Source organism: Carassius carassius, chromosome 40 (genome assembly GCF_963082965.1).
Source record: "Carassius carassius chromosome 40, fCarCar2.1, whole genome shotgun sequence".
NCBI lineage: Eukaryota > Metazoa > Chordata > Actinopteri > Cypriniformes > Cyprinidae > Carassius > Carassius carassius.
In genome coordinates, this window is record NC_081794.1 from 4,194,849 (window position 1) to 4,210,661 (window position 15,813).

The 15,813-nt window shown below is 36.5% G+C and overlaps 2 protein-coding genes across 2 annotated transcripts; both read left to right on the forward strand.

Annotated features, from left to right (window-relative positions):
- The first annotated feature begins 232 nt into the window (after positions 1-232).
- Positions 233-5,491, forward strand: lgi1b (leucine-rich, glioma inactivated 1b). The gene is made up of 8 exons (XM_059531765.1): positions 233-875; positions 1,051-1,122; positions 2,338-2,409; positions 2,498-2,569; positions 2,842-2,913; positions 3,004-3,173; positions 3,821-3,985; positions 4,146-5,491. Exons 1-8 carry the CDS (start codon positions 685-687, stop codon positions 4,961-4,963), a joined length of 1,632 nt encoding a protein of 543 aa, XP_059387748.1. The 5' UTR covers positions 233-684; the 3' UTR covers positions 4,964-5,491.
- A 275-nt stretch (positions 5,492-5,766) lies between these two features.
- LOC132121989 (solute carrier family 35 member G1-like) lies at positions 5,767-12,624 on the forward strand. The gene is made up of 3 exons (XM_059531767.1): positions 5,767-6,317; positions 10,424-10,598; positions 11,685-12,624. Exons 1-3 carry the CDS (start codon positions 6,008-6,010, stop codon positions 12,430-12,432), a joined length of 1,233 nt encoding a protein of 410 aa, XP_059387750.1. The 5' UTR covers positions 5,767-6,007; the 3' UTR covers positions 12,433-12,624.
- The last annotated feature ends 3,189 nt before the right edge of the window (positions 12,625-15,813 follow it).

The following is a 15,813-nucleotide window of genomic DNA, read 5'->3' on the forward strand; positions in this document are numbered from 1 at the left end:
ACTTTATGTATAATGACAATAAAGATTCTGATATATTTTCCTTTACAAATAACATTATAAATAAAACGTAGCTTACTAAACAATGGAACACATTTAAAATGCTTTCTATTTAAAGAATAATATACTATAAAATAATAATAATAAAGGAAAACATGAAAGCATATAGGATCATAGTAGTATTTCTTTCTTTCTTTCTTGAGGGGCGCAGGTGCATGTCTCCAAAGCCTCATGAATATTCTCACTATCATTATTCATGGATTTGGTTCATGCGCATTCACAGTAATAACACCATTGGACAGCAGCTGGTACATCATGATGCAAAAGAGGGATTCTCCCAGGATCTGAAGGAATTGTTTAACGCTTTACCACCACGTCGCCAAGGAAAATATTTTGGTCCGATAGCTATATTATTTTTTTCTTTTCACTTTCATTTTCACATTTTATTTTATTTTTTCTCAATTGCTTAGCCAAGAAGAATCTGGTTTATTATCAAAATCTGCATGCAACTAAGGAAATCCAAGCCCGCTGGATATTTCCATTGTAGCAGAACGAATCGTTTGGACGAGCGCCTGACACTGAGACATAGACATTCATCACACGGACACAAGTGAAGAGAGGCGAGCAGCAGAGCAGCACTCATCAGCGGAGAAAACACCACAGCAGCCCGCGGCACTCAGGAACACAATGGGACATGCACACAGGAGCAGAAGAGGATACACTTTTCTGCTCTGGGTCGCCACACTACTGCTGTTAGCGGAGAGCAGAAGAGGCAAACAGCCCAGATGCCCCTCTGGATGCACGTGCACCAAAGATAACGCCTTGTGTGAAAACGTGAGATCTGTGCCACACAGCTTCCCTCCCGATGTCGTCTCACTGTAAGTGTCCTGTTTACAATCCACGTTATGTTCCAGGTACAGTACGGTTTAATAGAACAATACAATGCATAACCTACATGAAGATTCGAATGCATGAATCTGCGAATATGCATGTGTTTTATATGTTCTGCATGCCTTGTTTACATCTAAATTACACTGACTCTTTTCCTAACAGGTCATTTGTGAAGTCTGGGTTCAGTGAGATTGCAGGGGGAAGCTTTCTCCACACGCCATCCCTTCAGCTTCTGTGAGTTTCTGTTAGTGTTATGTGTGTTTTTTTCTTTCTTTTTCTTTATTAGGATGGGGTGATCACCATGTTAAGTGGTCTAATGTTTGTTCTAAGCAATTACAGTCCGCCCCCCTTTTAAAATGGCCTGCTTGGGGACATTCTTCAGCGTGTCTAATTTCTCAAAGCCTTTAAATTGGTGTGAATATTATGCAATGCTTCTGCTCTGTGAGGGACATTGCCCTGTCCTCACGATAAACAAATAAGGAAATCTCTGCAGTTTTATAATGTCACACCGACTTGCTCCAATCCTTTGAAATGTGCCTCGGAAAAGCTTGAAGGAAGGAAGTAAAGCTGAAGGGAAAATGCAAATGGCAGTATTATGCTTAATATGACCAGTCTTTCATCTTTTCTACCCGGTGTCTGATTGTGCACTAACTTAGAATTTAGAAGATGATTATGTGAAAATACCAGTCTGAATGGGTACATGCAAATAATGGTGTGTCTGTGACAGACTCATGTCTGGGGCTGATTTAACTTCTGAAATGTTCACAGATATCTTGTGTTAACAAATGAAACGTTGCATAAAGGAAAAGTTCACCCAAAAATGAAAATAGCCTAAGGTCATCCAATATTTATTTCGATGAATTTGTTTCTTCATCAGAACAGATTTGGAGAAATGTAGCATTACATCACTTGCTCACCAATGGATGCTCTGCAGTGAATGGGTGCCGTCAGAATGAGAGTCCAAACAGCTGATAAAAACATCACAATAATCCACATCAGTCCAGTCCATCAGTTAACATGTTCTGAAGAAAAATGTTGCATGTTTGTAAATTACAAATCCTTCATCAAGATTTGAAACTTGAAACTGTGACTTGTGGCCAAGATCCATAATAACACTTAAAAGTCCATCCCCTCTTGTCCTTTCACATCAAAACCCACCACATATATGTTTAGAGCTGTTCTTTGTTTTCACATGTAAACAGTTCTTGATTTGTTTATATTCCTCTAGATGACATTTTCACTGGATAAAATTACTTGTGAATTACTTGTGGATTATTGTGATGTTTTTATCAGCTGTTTGGATTCTCATTCTGACGGCACCCATTCACTGTCGAGAATCCATTGGTGAGCGATTTTCAAGTTATCTTTTTTTTCTTGGGTGAACTATTCCTTTAATATAGAGAAACAAACTTTTAAACCACTGAAACTGTTTTTTTTATGACTTCTTAGATTGTTTACAGCCAATTCTTTTGTCTTCATTGACGAAGATGCTTTTCAAGGCCTGCCACATCTGGAATATCTGTGAGTTGATTTTCTATGTTTGAAAACGTCATCATTCAGTCTTTTTAGATTACCATTCAGTTTCAATATAAATGCAACACCGTTTCAGATTTATTGAAAACAACAAAATCGAGTCGCTTTCGCCCCACGCCTTCAGAGGTTTGAAATCTCTCATTCACCTGTGAGTATAAAACACACAAACATTATTATACTATTTTATTTAATTATGTATTATATAATATTATATATATATATATACATTAGCCATTTCTTTCACGTTAATTGATGTAAATGTGCTTATGTTAGTCAGTAAATGTTGAGATTAACATTAAGATTAATAAATAGTTTACAAGAATTTGTCTTTTTTTAGTTCATGTAAACTAATGTAGTTAACTAATGTTAACAAAAAAAATTATTACTGTAAAGTTTTACCTAACCATTTTTGTTTGTTAGGAGTCTTGCCTACAATAATCTTGAGACGCTGCCCAAAGATATTTTCAAAGGAATGGATGCCTTAACAAAAGTGTATGTATTTTACAGCACATGTCTACTTTTCTTGTTATATGATATACAAGAAAAAGTGATTTAAATATAATCTGTAAATCCACTGAGCAGGGATCTCAGAGGAAACATGTTCAATTGTGACTGTAAGTTGAAGTGGCTGGTGGAATGGATGTACAGCACTAATGCAACTGTGGATCAGGTATACTGCAGTGGACCTCCACTCTATCAAGGAAGGAAGATAAATGACCTGGTGCCTCGGTCCTTTGACTGCATTACAGCAGGTAATTATGCACAGCTTTTTTCTGAATGAGAATGAATGTAAATTTCAAATGTATAAAATTTTTTAGAAGGTACAAAAAAAGTATGTAGATATCAAAATAACTTTTTTGTAAGAAATTTTTTTTTGAACTAAACCAAAATCATCAAAAAAAAAAAAAAAAATTACAAATGTAAACTTTTAGTAATATTTAATAATAGTTCATACATTTATAGTCCAATAATCTCAAAATGGATAAATATAAACAATAAATTGGCCAGGCTAATATATTGTCCATTAGCCTCAAAGCTAACAGAAATATCAAGTAAAGGCGATTGTATTTGTATAGCCTTTCACAATACACACACACACACACACACACACACACACACACACACACACACACACAATTATGTTAATATTTATAATAACTAATTTTACAATTGTCCACATTTAGCGGTTTAGAACTGGGTGATAATGTAAACAGTCAAATTGTTGAGATTTGCCATATAATATATATGTTAGTGCACTGATTCAATGTGGATAGCACTGGAATATATTTATATTTCCATAAATATATTTATGGATTTTTGGAACTCTGTAAGAAAGCTTTGAAACACGATTTAGCCATCAAATCTCATTAACAAATGAATCTTTGTTTGTTTGTTGTAGAGTTTGCTTTAAAGAAAACCTTTGCATTTGAGTCCATATCTGTGGAGGCCTTTACGTATGGGAATGATCAGTATGTCTTATACGCCCAACCTTTCTCTGGAAAATGCAGCTTTATGGAATGGGACCACGTCAACATGGAGTTCAGGGCTTATGACACCATAGAGAGTGAGCATCACACATCACACCTCCTACCCAGAGTGCAATGCTGCTCTGATCTGAATCCGCCAATTGCAGCACCACAAAAACTGGCTAATACGGTACATTTAATGCGGATGCTGATTGACTGAATTGATTTTGAATGACATTTCTGTGGTTGTCATTACAGGCACTTCCACAGTAGTCTGCAAGCCAATGGTCATCGATAACCACCTCTTCATCGTAGTCGCCCAACTTTTCGGTGGCTCTCACATCTACAAAATGGACAGCTCTGCCAACAAATTCATAAAAATCCAGGACATTGACATCCTGAAAATCAGAAAACCCAACGACATCGAGACGTTCCGCGTGGACGGTGAGTTCTTCTTCGTGATAGCAGACAGCTCGAAGGCTGGCTCCACCACGGTGTACAAGTGGAACGGCAACGGCTTCTACTCTCACCAGTCTCTCCATCCCTGGTACCGTGACACGGACGTGGAGTATCTGGATATCGCAGACAAACCTCATCTTATTTTGTCTAGCAGCTCGCAGCGGCCCGTTATCTACCAGTGGAGCAGAAGCCAGAAGCAGTTCGACAGACGGACGGACATTCCAGAGATGGAGGACGTCTACGCCGTCAAGCACTTTAAGGTGAAGGGGGAGCTGTTTGTCTGCCTGACGCGCTTCATTGGCGACTCCAAGGTGATGAAGTGGGATGGCTCCATGTTCACAGAGATACAGACAATGCCCTCGCGGGGATCCATGGTCTTCCAGCCCATCTCCATCGGCAACTGGCAGTACGCCATCCTAGGCAGCGACTACTCGCTAACGCAGGTCTATCAGTGGGACACCAAGAAGGGCCAGTTTGTGCACTTCCAGGAGCTCAACGTCCAGGCGCCAAGAGCATTCTCGCTGGTGTCCATTGACAACCGAGAGTTCCTGCTGGCGTCCAGCTTTAAAGGGAAGACGCAGATCTACGAGCACTTGATGATCGACCTAAGCAGTTAGGATGCCAAGAAGCATAGAGAACCAGACCCTGACACAGACAAGCCTATTGTGAAACTACATGCATGATCTAGCCTAGCGCTAAAAATAATAATTCCAGATGGATGCCTCTTTAGAATTGCCCATTGTGTCTTTTTCTGTGTTGTTACCATATGTTATGCACATTTCATTTTTGCAGTTTTTTTGTCTCTTTTCAGCAAAAGTTGTTGTTAACATATTCTCATGCTTGCCATGTAGTCACTAAAGAGGTAGAGTTTAATAAGAAAACAAACAAAATTCAAATCAGTTAAGTGTTGACGTAGTAACAATCTGCCAAATGAACTGTTTACATTTTTACGGCGATGTAAAAAGACATTTTTTAACTTTTTTAAACAAAATCGACCACATTGGGTGAGATAGTTTTGAATCTTGTTTTGATTAATCAGATTGCAATAGACTTAGATTTCAGTTACAGAGGTAAAGTAAATGTGGGAGGGAAGGTTAGTTTACTGTACTTGTTTTTGTTAGAACTAATAAAACCTTTAAAAAATATGAACCTGCTTTGTCCTGATGCAGGGATTTTAAGTGAAAGTGTGAATCTAATGGCTGAAACCAGTCATAAAAAACTTTCCTCAGAAGTCAGAAAGAGCTTTTTTACCAAGTTTCCAGTTTGTTTACTCACAAATAATTTGAGTTGACGACTGGAGCTTCCATTGCAGAAACTCAAAAGAAACCAAAAAATGTTCATAAATGCTTCGTTTTCATTCAGCCAAAAACTATTTGGTGAAATATGAACTAAACGCCAAGACTCGAGAATATCTAATGACATCGACATACAAGTAACGCACTTGTGTGTGTCTTTATTCTCAAACACGCTGGGAAACCTCATCGTCGTCCAACAGCTCTTCAAACGCATTTTGTCTTCCTCTAGCGGCATAGGAACGAAAAAATCTATTTCCTTGTACAAGGTTAATTATTTAACTTGTTGCTCGGTACCATATCTACTCGAAGGCAACCGTGTGTCAAGACGCGTGTTCAAGGTATGCCGAGCAGCGGTTGTCCTCTGTCATGGATGATATTAGACAGCGCAATGGCTCCGTGAGTAATAATGACACAGATTTGTCTGCTGTCCCTTATACAGCGGACGACATCGGGGTGCTTTATCATGAAGTTGACGATGGGGACGTTGGGGATGAAATTGAGCTGCGAAGTCGATCAGAAGTGCCAGTGGACGCAGAAGACTCCCGGCTGGACAATGTCACGGGGTTTTACCGGGTTTGTTTTCCGGTTTGCTGTAAGAGAAACGACCCTGACCGCGATCAGGATGATGATGATGATGAGGAGGAGGAGGACACTGGAGCAAACACAGTTCAAAAAGGTAAAATGAGCTTATCTCTTACATGATCGGAAGATATCATTTATTAAAGAGCTATGGACTCTGAATGTAATCTCCGATCGATCTTTTTCTGTTGTTTCTATTACTACACCTGTGTGACCTCTGTGACACTTTCAGTGTTACAGCAATCGAGAGCGGTTAAATTCACCATTAAAACCATGGTACTGCACTTTAAAAACTACTGTTACTGTAACTATTGATAGCCTACTACTATAATAAATATACGATAACTTGGTATTATAGCAACCTTTCATGAATTAATAATGAAATAAATGTTTTAAAAAACTGTTTCTTAAACTGTTAAACAAGGAAATTCCATGTTAATTTACCATGACTTTAGAGTTTTAATAATAGCTGTAGTATCTATGACAAATCCCTTACATAATGTAACCATTGTTTTATATGATTCCATCAATACTAATGTTATTACCGGGTCCTGTAGTAAATATGGAATAAATAGTAGGGTTACCATGGTGATTTTTAATAAAAGCTAACAAGAACAGTTATATTTTATCAAGCATTTTACATACAGTTACCATGTTTTCCACTGTTATGTACAACAGTTACTATAATTATTGATACAGCTACAATAAAGCTATGGTAACTTGGTATCAGAAACCTACCAGAAATGATTTGACATGACTTTGCAGATCTCTAACACACATTCATCATGGTAACCCCATCTTTTTTAAGAGTACCATTGATACGACAGTAAATCTAAGGTAACTTTGTATTAGCCATATGCAATCACAAATTAAGCATAAGTAAATCAGATTTTACCAACAGAACATATTTCTGATTGTTTTGAATGTGATCGCTTATCAATTTATAGCGATTTTACAGTACCTTAATATTATGGGATGAATGACAGTTACCATGGTAACTTCTCTTCATAAAAGCTGACGGAACAGTTACATTGTATCAAGCCCCTTACACACACACACACACACACACACACACACACACACACACATTACAACAGTAACCATTGTTTCCGCTTTTAAAATATACTGTGGTTACTTATAGCCACCTTATAACCAAAATATAAAGTTTTTACAGTTATTATTTCTACCGCTCAATACTGATAAATTTATATGGGATTTATATTTGCATTTTTGATTACAGGGGTGGCTAATTTTCCACAATTGTGTGTACTGTAACACAATAAAGTAAAACAGGTCCAGTCTACTTTTCAATAGTCTTCTTGGTTTTGGAAATTTAAGAAGTGTAGAAAATCGTTTTTTCCAATGGAGAAATGAATGGGATTTTTATTTCCGGCTGGAACCCAACCGTAACACTCTGTTGTAGGAAACTCTGCTTACCATTGTAACTTTTGAAAGGGGAACACTTACACTGTATCAGGCTTGGCTGTTTTTCCTACTGTATTTGTAAATGAGGTTTTGTATGACCAGGCAAGTACAGTCTTAAGGAACACTATAGATGCTTGCTTTAGTGATGATATCCAATTGATTTACCATACTTTGATTTAGCGTACATTATGGTACTAAATGATCACCATATTCAAGTATCATGTACTTGGTGTTTCCATTTTATTTCATAAAGCATTTTTAGGTTGTCTTCTTGTCTCTTACAAGAAAAGGAAATATAATTACATATTTTCACAGGGAAAGATTAACCAGAATTTCTTATCATAAGAACAGACTGGCTTTGTCTGAATTACTGTATGTGAATCACACCAGGAAACAGAATATTTTTTCTTTCCGTAGTGTTCTCTCTAAACAATCTGGTGAAGTTGTTTATTTTAACTTAACCTGTATTGTTGGGAATGTGTTATGTTCCAGGGCCCATGATCTATGTTTGAGGCCAGGTCCTCAAGAGACATTTGATACAGTTTGGCGTTTGTCCAATGTTGGCAACCACACAACCTGATTAAGCATGAGCAAAGCTCACCAACAGGTAGTTAAGTTGTGTTTGGTTGGGTAATCCTTGCCGTCACGTTTGATTTCACAGTGTCAGAATCACCAACAGTGTGTTGAGATTCAAGCTGTTTTGCTGCCTCCATCTCATTCCACACCAAGATCAAAATTCAGATCACTCCCCACAAAGCCAAATCATGCTGTGTACTTCTCATGACTCATTTCCATCATTTGTGCAAACAGTTTGCCTAAAAAAACTGATGCTAAAGTGCTTTCATAGGGTGCTCCAGTGAATAAATATTACCTTAAGAAAATCAACCATGGTTTTATTATAGTAAAAGTGTAGTAACCATGTTTTTGGCATGTTGATTACCATTTGTATAACCACAGTTTTACTACAAATACCTAAACCATCATCCCAACAACCCTCCAGACCAAACTGACCCAGCTCTCTGTTCCTAGCTCTATCTGTCAGTGGATCACCAGCTTTCTGACAGATAGGCAACAGTTAGTGAGACTGGGGAAATTCATGTCAAACAGCTGCTCCACCAACACTGGTGCCCCTCAGGGATGTGTTCTCTCCCCTCTGCTCTTCTCCCTGTACACCAACGACTGCACCTCTAAAGACCCCTCTGTCAAGCTCCTGAAGTTTGCAGACGACACTACAGTCATCGGCCTCATCCAGGACGGTGACGAGTCTGCTTACAGACAGGAGGTTGAGCAGCTGGCTGTCTGGTGCAGTCTTAACAACCTGGAGCTGAACACGCTCAAAACAGTGGAGATGACTGTGGACTTTAGGAGAAACCCCCCTGCACTCCCCCCATTCACCATCATGAACAGCACTGTGGCTGCAGTGGAGTCATTCAGGTTCCTGGGCACCACTATCTCTCAGGACCTGAAGTGGGACAATCACATTGGCTCCATTGTGAAAAAAGCCCAACAAAGGTTGTACTTCCTTCGCCAGCTGAGGAAGTTTAACCTGCCACAGGAGCTGCTGAAACAGTTCTACTCAGCCGTCATTGAGTCAGTCCTGTGTACTTCAATTACTGTCTGGTTTGGTTCAGCTACAAAATCAGATATCAGAAGACTACAGAGAACTGTTCGGACTGCTGAAAGGATTATTGGTGCTCCCCTGCCCACCCTCCAAGAACTGTACACATCCAGAGTGAGGAAAAGGACTCAGAAAATCACTCTGGATCCCTCACATCCAAGTCAGCCCATCTTTGAACTTTTGCCATCTGGCCGGCGCCTCAGAGCCGCAAATACAAGAACAGCAAGGCACAAGAATAGTTTCTTCCCCCAGGCAATCTACCTCATGAACAGTTAAATGTTTCCCACTTAAACTTATGCTTATGCAAAAATGTGCAATATCCTTATATTTATTTGTTACCCCTCCATCCTAGAACATTCCTGCATCTCACTCAATCCTATTCCATTATCATTTATAGCACAATTGTTTATACACTTATTTATCTGCCAATTTGTAATTCTCCAGTAAATGTTTTTTTTTTTTTTTTTTTTTTTGTCTGTGTGTTGTTGTCTCTGTTTACTGGAAGCTTATGTCACTAAAACAAATTCCTTGTATGCGCAAGCATACTGGGCAATAAAGCTCTTTCTGATTCTGATTCTGATTCTATGGTTAGTGTAGCAAAACCATGGTTAATTTGTTTTTACAATGGTTTATAAATAGTAACCAAGGTTAATTTTGTTGTGGTAAATGTCAGTTTAACATGTCATTTGCAGTTTTATATAAAAAGCATTTTTAAAAAAATGTTTCTTGAACTTGATGTAAATTCATAACAATGAATTTTTTCCACCATTGGAGCAATTTTAGCTTGAAGTGCCTAAATGCTAAGTATATTGTTGTGAATTCTGCTGTCCGTAAAAAAAAAGAAGCTTTGAAAGAAATTCAAATTCCAGTTTTGAAATTCAGTAAATTTATTTCCCTGTCATTCTAATTTTCCCTTCTGTGGTTGGTGGCCAAATTTAAATTCACACTCAGGAATTGAAAGGGAACAAGTTCTTCAAATCTGAATTTTGCTCAACCTTGGTCACAAGGATAATTTATTTGAATTGTCGGCACTTAGTGTATTTTTTCAGCAAATATTTGTTTATGCAGTCAAAACTAATATTTATTCAGCATACCATCTTATTTATGTGTAACTGACTAACAGGTGTGATGTAAAGCAGTTTTTTTATATTCATCCACAGAAAAGAAACCAGCATGTCCGGGGCTGGGCCTCCTGTACACCTTGTTAGCATCCGTCTTCTTCTCCTCTGCCGCTCTTCTTGTGAAGAAAATTGAGGGGATACACGCCATAGAAATCAGTGCAATTCGGTGCTTCTTCCAGATGCTGTTTGTCATGCCAGCCATGATATATTACAAGTATGAATCTATCATATGAGTAAAAATCTATGAAAGAATCTATGAAACAAGTATGAATCTGTTATGATGAAAGTATGAATCTGATATATTACAAGAATCTATATTACAAGTATGAATCTATAATTCAAGTAAGAATCGGATATATTACAATTTAAGAATCTATAATAGGAGTTTGAATGTATAATACAAATATGAATCTGGTAAATAACAAGTAAGAATATGTAACACAAGTATGATAGTATAAAACAAATATAAATCTGATGTATTACAAGTAAGAATATATCATACAAGTATGAATTTAGAATACAAGTATGAATCTGATATATTACAAGTATGAATCTGATGTTACAAGTTTGAATCTGATATATAACAATTAAGAATCTATAGTACAAGTATGAATGTATAATACAATTATGAATCTGATATATTACAAGAAGATATAATACAAGTATGATAGTATAAAACAAATATAAATCGAATGTATTACAAGTAAAAAATATTATACACGTATGAATTTGTAATACAAGTATGAATCTGATATATTACAAGTCTGAATTTATGATAAAAAAGTACATATCTTATATATAACAAGTAGGAATCCATAGGACAAATATAAACGTATTACAAATACAATATGATATATTACAAGAATCTACAATACAAGTATGGATCTGATGTTACAAGCTTGAATCTGATATATTACAAAAATCTAGCTATCTTATATGATACAAGACTCTATAATACGAGTATGAATCTGATATCTTAAGACTCTATAATACAAGTATGGATCTGATATCTTAAGACTCTATAATACAAGTATGGATCTGATATCTTAAGACTCTATAATACAAGTATGGATCTGATATCTTACAAGTAAGGCTTTAAAATACAAGTATGAATCTGATACATTAAAAGAATCCATAAAACAAGTATAAATCTGATACATTTTCAAGTAAGTATCAATCTAAAATACTACTTATGAATGTGTAATGTATTACAAGTATAAATCTCTTCACCCTGTAGTTAGATTCGATAATAATTTGACTCCACAATGTGGAAATAACCTACAACCTTTATTTTTTTCAGTACTGGTTTTTTGGGACCTAGAGATATGCGAATCTACCTGTTCTTCAGAGGGTTCCTGGGCTCCAACGCCATGATCTTGTTGTATTATGCAGTTCTGCAGATGCCCCTAGCAGATGCCACAGTTATAGTGTTCAGTAATCCAGTCTTCACATCCTTGCTGGCTTGGATTTTCCTCAAGGAGAGGTGCACCGTATGGGACATTGTTTTTACAATTTTTACGCTCACCGGTGTCATACTGATAGCCAGACCTCCCTTCCTCTTTGGTGGAGAGCTGTTAGGGATCGAAGGAGACTACACCAATCACATCAAAGGCACGGTGGCTGCCTTTGCTGGGGCGATCGGAGCGGCTTGCACTATGGTAATTCTGAGAAAAATAGGGAAAAGTGTTCATTACTACCTCTCTGTGTGGTACTATGCAGTCCTGGGACTCATCGAGTGTGTCATTGTTTTGTTCATCTTGGACGAATGGACCATTCCGTTCTGCGGCTGGGACAGGTGGACGCTCATGGCCATCGGGGTGCTTGGTATAGCTGGCCAGACGTTCCTTACCAAAGCCCTACAGATTGAGAAAGCAGGACCTGTTGCACTGATGAGGACGATGGATGTGGTCCTGGCATTCCTTCTGCAGTTCCTTTTCCTCAACCGCAAACCGACATGGTGGAGTCTGGGAGGAGCGCTGTGTGTGATTAGCAGCACTAGTGGGGTGGCCATAAGGAAGTGGTATAACAGCACAAAAAATAAGAGCTGATTGCATATTATAGTGAGACGAAAAGAAAAAAAAACATTTTATATGTTTGCTACAAATAATTGCTGCATTAGATACCAAAGAAGCTGTATTACTGTAAAAACATGCATTGAAAGTCTGAGATTTTTTCTTTGGTCTTTGATTTTAGGACCTTACTGTATGCAGTATGTACAGTATAAGACAGTATTTTAAGCGGTTTTGTAGTTTCTTAAAGTCAATATTCTTAATGAAGACAACATATATTTTTAATCAAGATGCTACTGTTGAGACAGTAGTTCTGTTTTATAATGTAGAGAGTATAGTAGACAACATAATAATAGACTGCTGGTCAGGACCTGAGCTTGATGTATGGAAATCCCCAAAAATATCAATTCCATCCTTTTTACTCACCCTCATGCCATTGCAAAGCAGTATGATTTTTTCCCCCCCATAGAACATAAAAAGAGATTTTTTGATTCTCAAAGTCACTCATAGATTCTATAAGTATTCCATGATTTATAATCTTTTAGCCACATGTTAGATTTGTATGAGGTAATGCTGAAATTGAAGTAGTTATTTCCTGAAAATCTTCTTCTTTAACTCCGTTCGGCATCATCCACTTGACGTGAATGATGCTGAATGTCATTTGTTGTTGCATCCTATTCAATTTCATTGTATGGAAAGAACAGGGTGAACATTCTGCCAAATAATTACATTTTTCCTCCATGGAAGGACGTTTGGAACAACACAAGGATAAGTAAATGATGACAGGATAAAATTTGGGGGGGGGGGGGGGGGGGCAAACTATCCCTTTAAAACTCTTTGCACTTTGTTGTTGACATTGTACTGTAACTGGTATTACTTTTAAAAGGAAAACACAGGGTCAACAGTATGTCGCAATATTTTTGCATGCTCATTTTAAGGTTCTGAATTATATGTGTTTAAATATGCAATCAGTAATATCTTCTGAACCTAGATGAACCTCTTGAACTCTGTCCTTATGTACCTCAGACATACACACCGGTTTACTTTACAAATATTTGCCTGATATAGAATGAGTCATACTTGTTTATTTTTCTATCGGACATGTGTCTCGGTGCAAAGATGAGTTATTTTGAGTTGTTACAAGAGGCCGTGACTATAAGTAATGGCTGTTCAGTCACTCTGAAATGATTCTTTTCGTTTGTTTTCCCTTTACATTTATTTAATTTGATAATTTTATTTAAACCTGTTTGTGAAAACTGACCTAAAAGCACTTCACACACTTGTTGTGTCAGTTTATCTTTATTAAAAGCACTGTGAACGGTTTACTGATACTTCACCAGCAATTTATGGAAATGCTGCCTTAAGGTTTTTTTATTTATTTTTTAATCTGATGACATTTCTGTTAATAATCCATTAATGTGAGAGCATATTCCTCATTATTATTAAATTAGTAAATTTTGTTTATTTGAATAATGCCTGCTGTAGATTCCACATTACATATTTATATGACTTTGAGCTTTAGTAGTTAAAATAAACAAAAGATTCGCTGAGTACAGTGTCTTTTTTTTGGGTGCCGTCCAAACAGCTGATAAAAACATCACAATAATCCACACGACTCCAGTCAATCAATGTCTTGTGAAGTAAAAAGCTGTGGGCTTATAAGAAACAAATCTATCATTAAGGCTTTGTAACTTTAATCAACCGTAATTTTATCAGCTGTTTGGACTCATTCTGACGGCACCCATTCACTGAAGAGGATTCATCGGTGAGCAAGGGATTTAGGGATGGCCTGAGGAAGTAAATGTTGAGCAAATTTAAATTTTGGGGTGAACTATTCCTTTGAGATTTAATTTCAGCGATTTTCTGTCAATCATTCAGAGCTGTTTGCTTTCTAACAAGAACAAGCTGTTTTGCCCTCTATCCTCAAACAAATGGCCCCAGACTGTGTGGTAAGTAACACTACACATGAACAGCCTGTTCCAATGCAGTACATTTACATTGTCAACAAATAACAGCAGCAGGCTTTAATGATAGATCAACACAGATTCAATAAACACACAAGGAACAGCTTCTAATTAAGGCTTTGGCTATTTGAGTTTCTCCCTTTAATCTCCTAAAACAAACAATATATACCTATAGATTACCTTGCCTAAAATGTACTATTCATTCAGACTTTTATTGCATTTTTCTTCACTAAAAATGTACTTTGGATAACAATGCCATTGTAAATCTACTATGAAAAACTTGCTTTGGATAAAAGTGTCTGCTATAGATAAAAGTAAACATGCACAACAAACAGATATTTTATAGGGTTTGCCCAAAATATTCCACATATTTGCATTACATTTAGCTGACACTTTTATCCAAAGCAACTTACAATTGCTATATATGTCAGAGGTCGCACGCCTCTGGAGCAATTAGGGGTTATGTGCCTTGCTCAGGGACACATTGGTGTCACACAGTGGATTCGAACCCGGGTCTCTCACACCAAAGGCATGTGTCTTATCCACTGCACCAACACCACCCCTATTGCACTATTCTTAAACAATAGCAAACAGGACTAAAGACTGTTATTTGATTTACATTTCAATGAAGCAGGATTAAAATGCAAATCATTTCAATAACAATACCTTTTAGATTTAAAATAATCTGATTAGATTCTTGGTATGTTAAAAGCATATATTGCCCCACATGTTGTTCATTATAATACATATTGTACATGATCATTTTGTTAATTTTCATAATCATAGATCATCAGTACACTGAAAAATTACTCAGAAATTGCAAATAATTACAAACACTGCAATAAACGTGAATTTAAAAAATGAAAATAGTATTTACTTGTAAAATATACTCCAATAATGTTGTTTTATTTTGTTATGTAAAATTTAAAAAACAGTATGAAGGAATTTTGACATTTTCTAATGTTTATTATAAGTACATGTGTGTGGTTATAGCTCAGTATAGCACAATATCAATATTAGTTCAATAGTTTAATCTTAATCTGTAATTATTTGAGAACATGTATTAGAATGTATCAGAATATTGTTTAATTTTTGTCTAAATATTTGCTTTATTCTAATTAGCTATCGTTGGTTTGAATTTTGTCCAACCCTGATATTTGTTACATGTCGAGCATTCATTAAAAAAGCAGTCCAAACTATCAGTAAAGTAATATATATATATATATATATATATATATATATATATATATATATATATATATATATATATACATACACATATATATCACATTCTGCCACATGGAAACTCCAAATCAGAGATATTATATAATGCTGATAGCTGATACTTCATAACAGTTGGTCAAAAGAACATAACGGATGTTATAGATATAAACAAACAATAAGAAAGTGGATAAGCATACATGCTTTTTGTTTAAATCTGATTACATAACAGTGC

Excerpts from the sequence above, each read along its gene's own strand:
- LOC132121989 (XM_059531767.1), top strand. The coding sequence starts at position 6,008 with ATGGATGATATTAGACAGCGCAATGGCTCCGTGAGTAATAATGACACA. Across the intron at positions 6,318-10,423 it reads AGCAAACACAGTTCAAAAAG|AAAAGAAACCAGCATGTCCG; the intron begins GTAAAATGAGCT and ends ATTCATCCACAG. Across the intron at positions 10,599-11,684 it reads CCAGCCATGATATATTACAA|TACTGGTTTTTTGGGACCTA; the intron begins GTATGAATCTAT and ends TATTTTTTTCAG.
- lgi1b (XM_059531765.1), top strand. The coding sequence starts at position 685 with ATGGGACATGCACACAGGAGCAGAAGAGGATACACTTTTCTGCTCTGG. Across the intron at positions 2,410-2,497 it reads CTGCCACATCTGGAATATCT|ATTTATTGAAAACAACAAAA; the intron begins GTGAGTTGATTT and ends ACACCGTTTCAG. Across the intron at positions 2,914-3,003 it reads ATGGATGCCTTAACAAAAGT|GGATCTCAGAGGAAACATGT; the intron begins GTATGTATTTTA and ends TCCACTGAGCAG.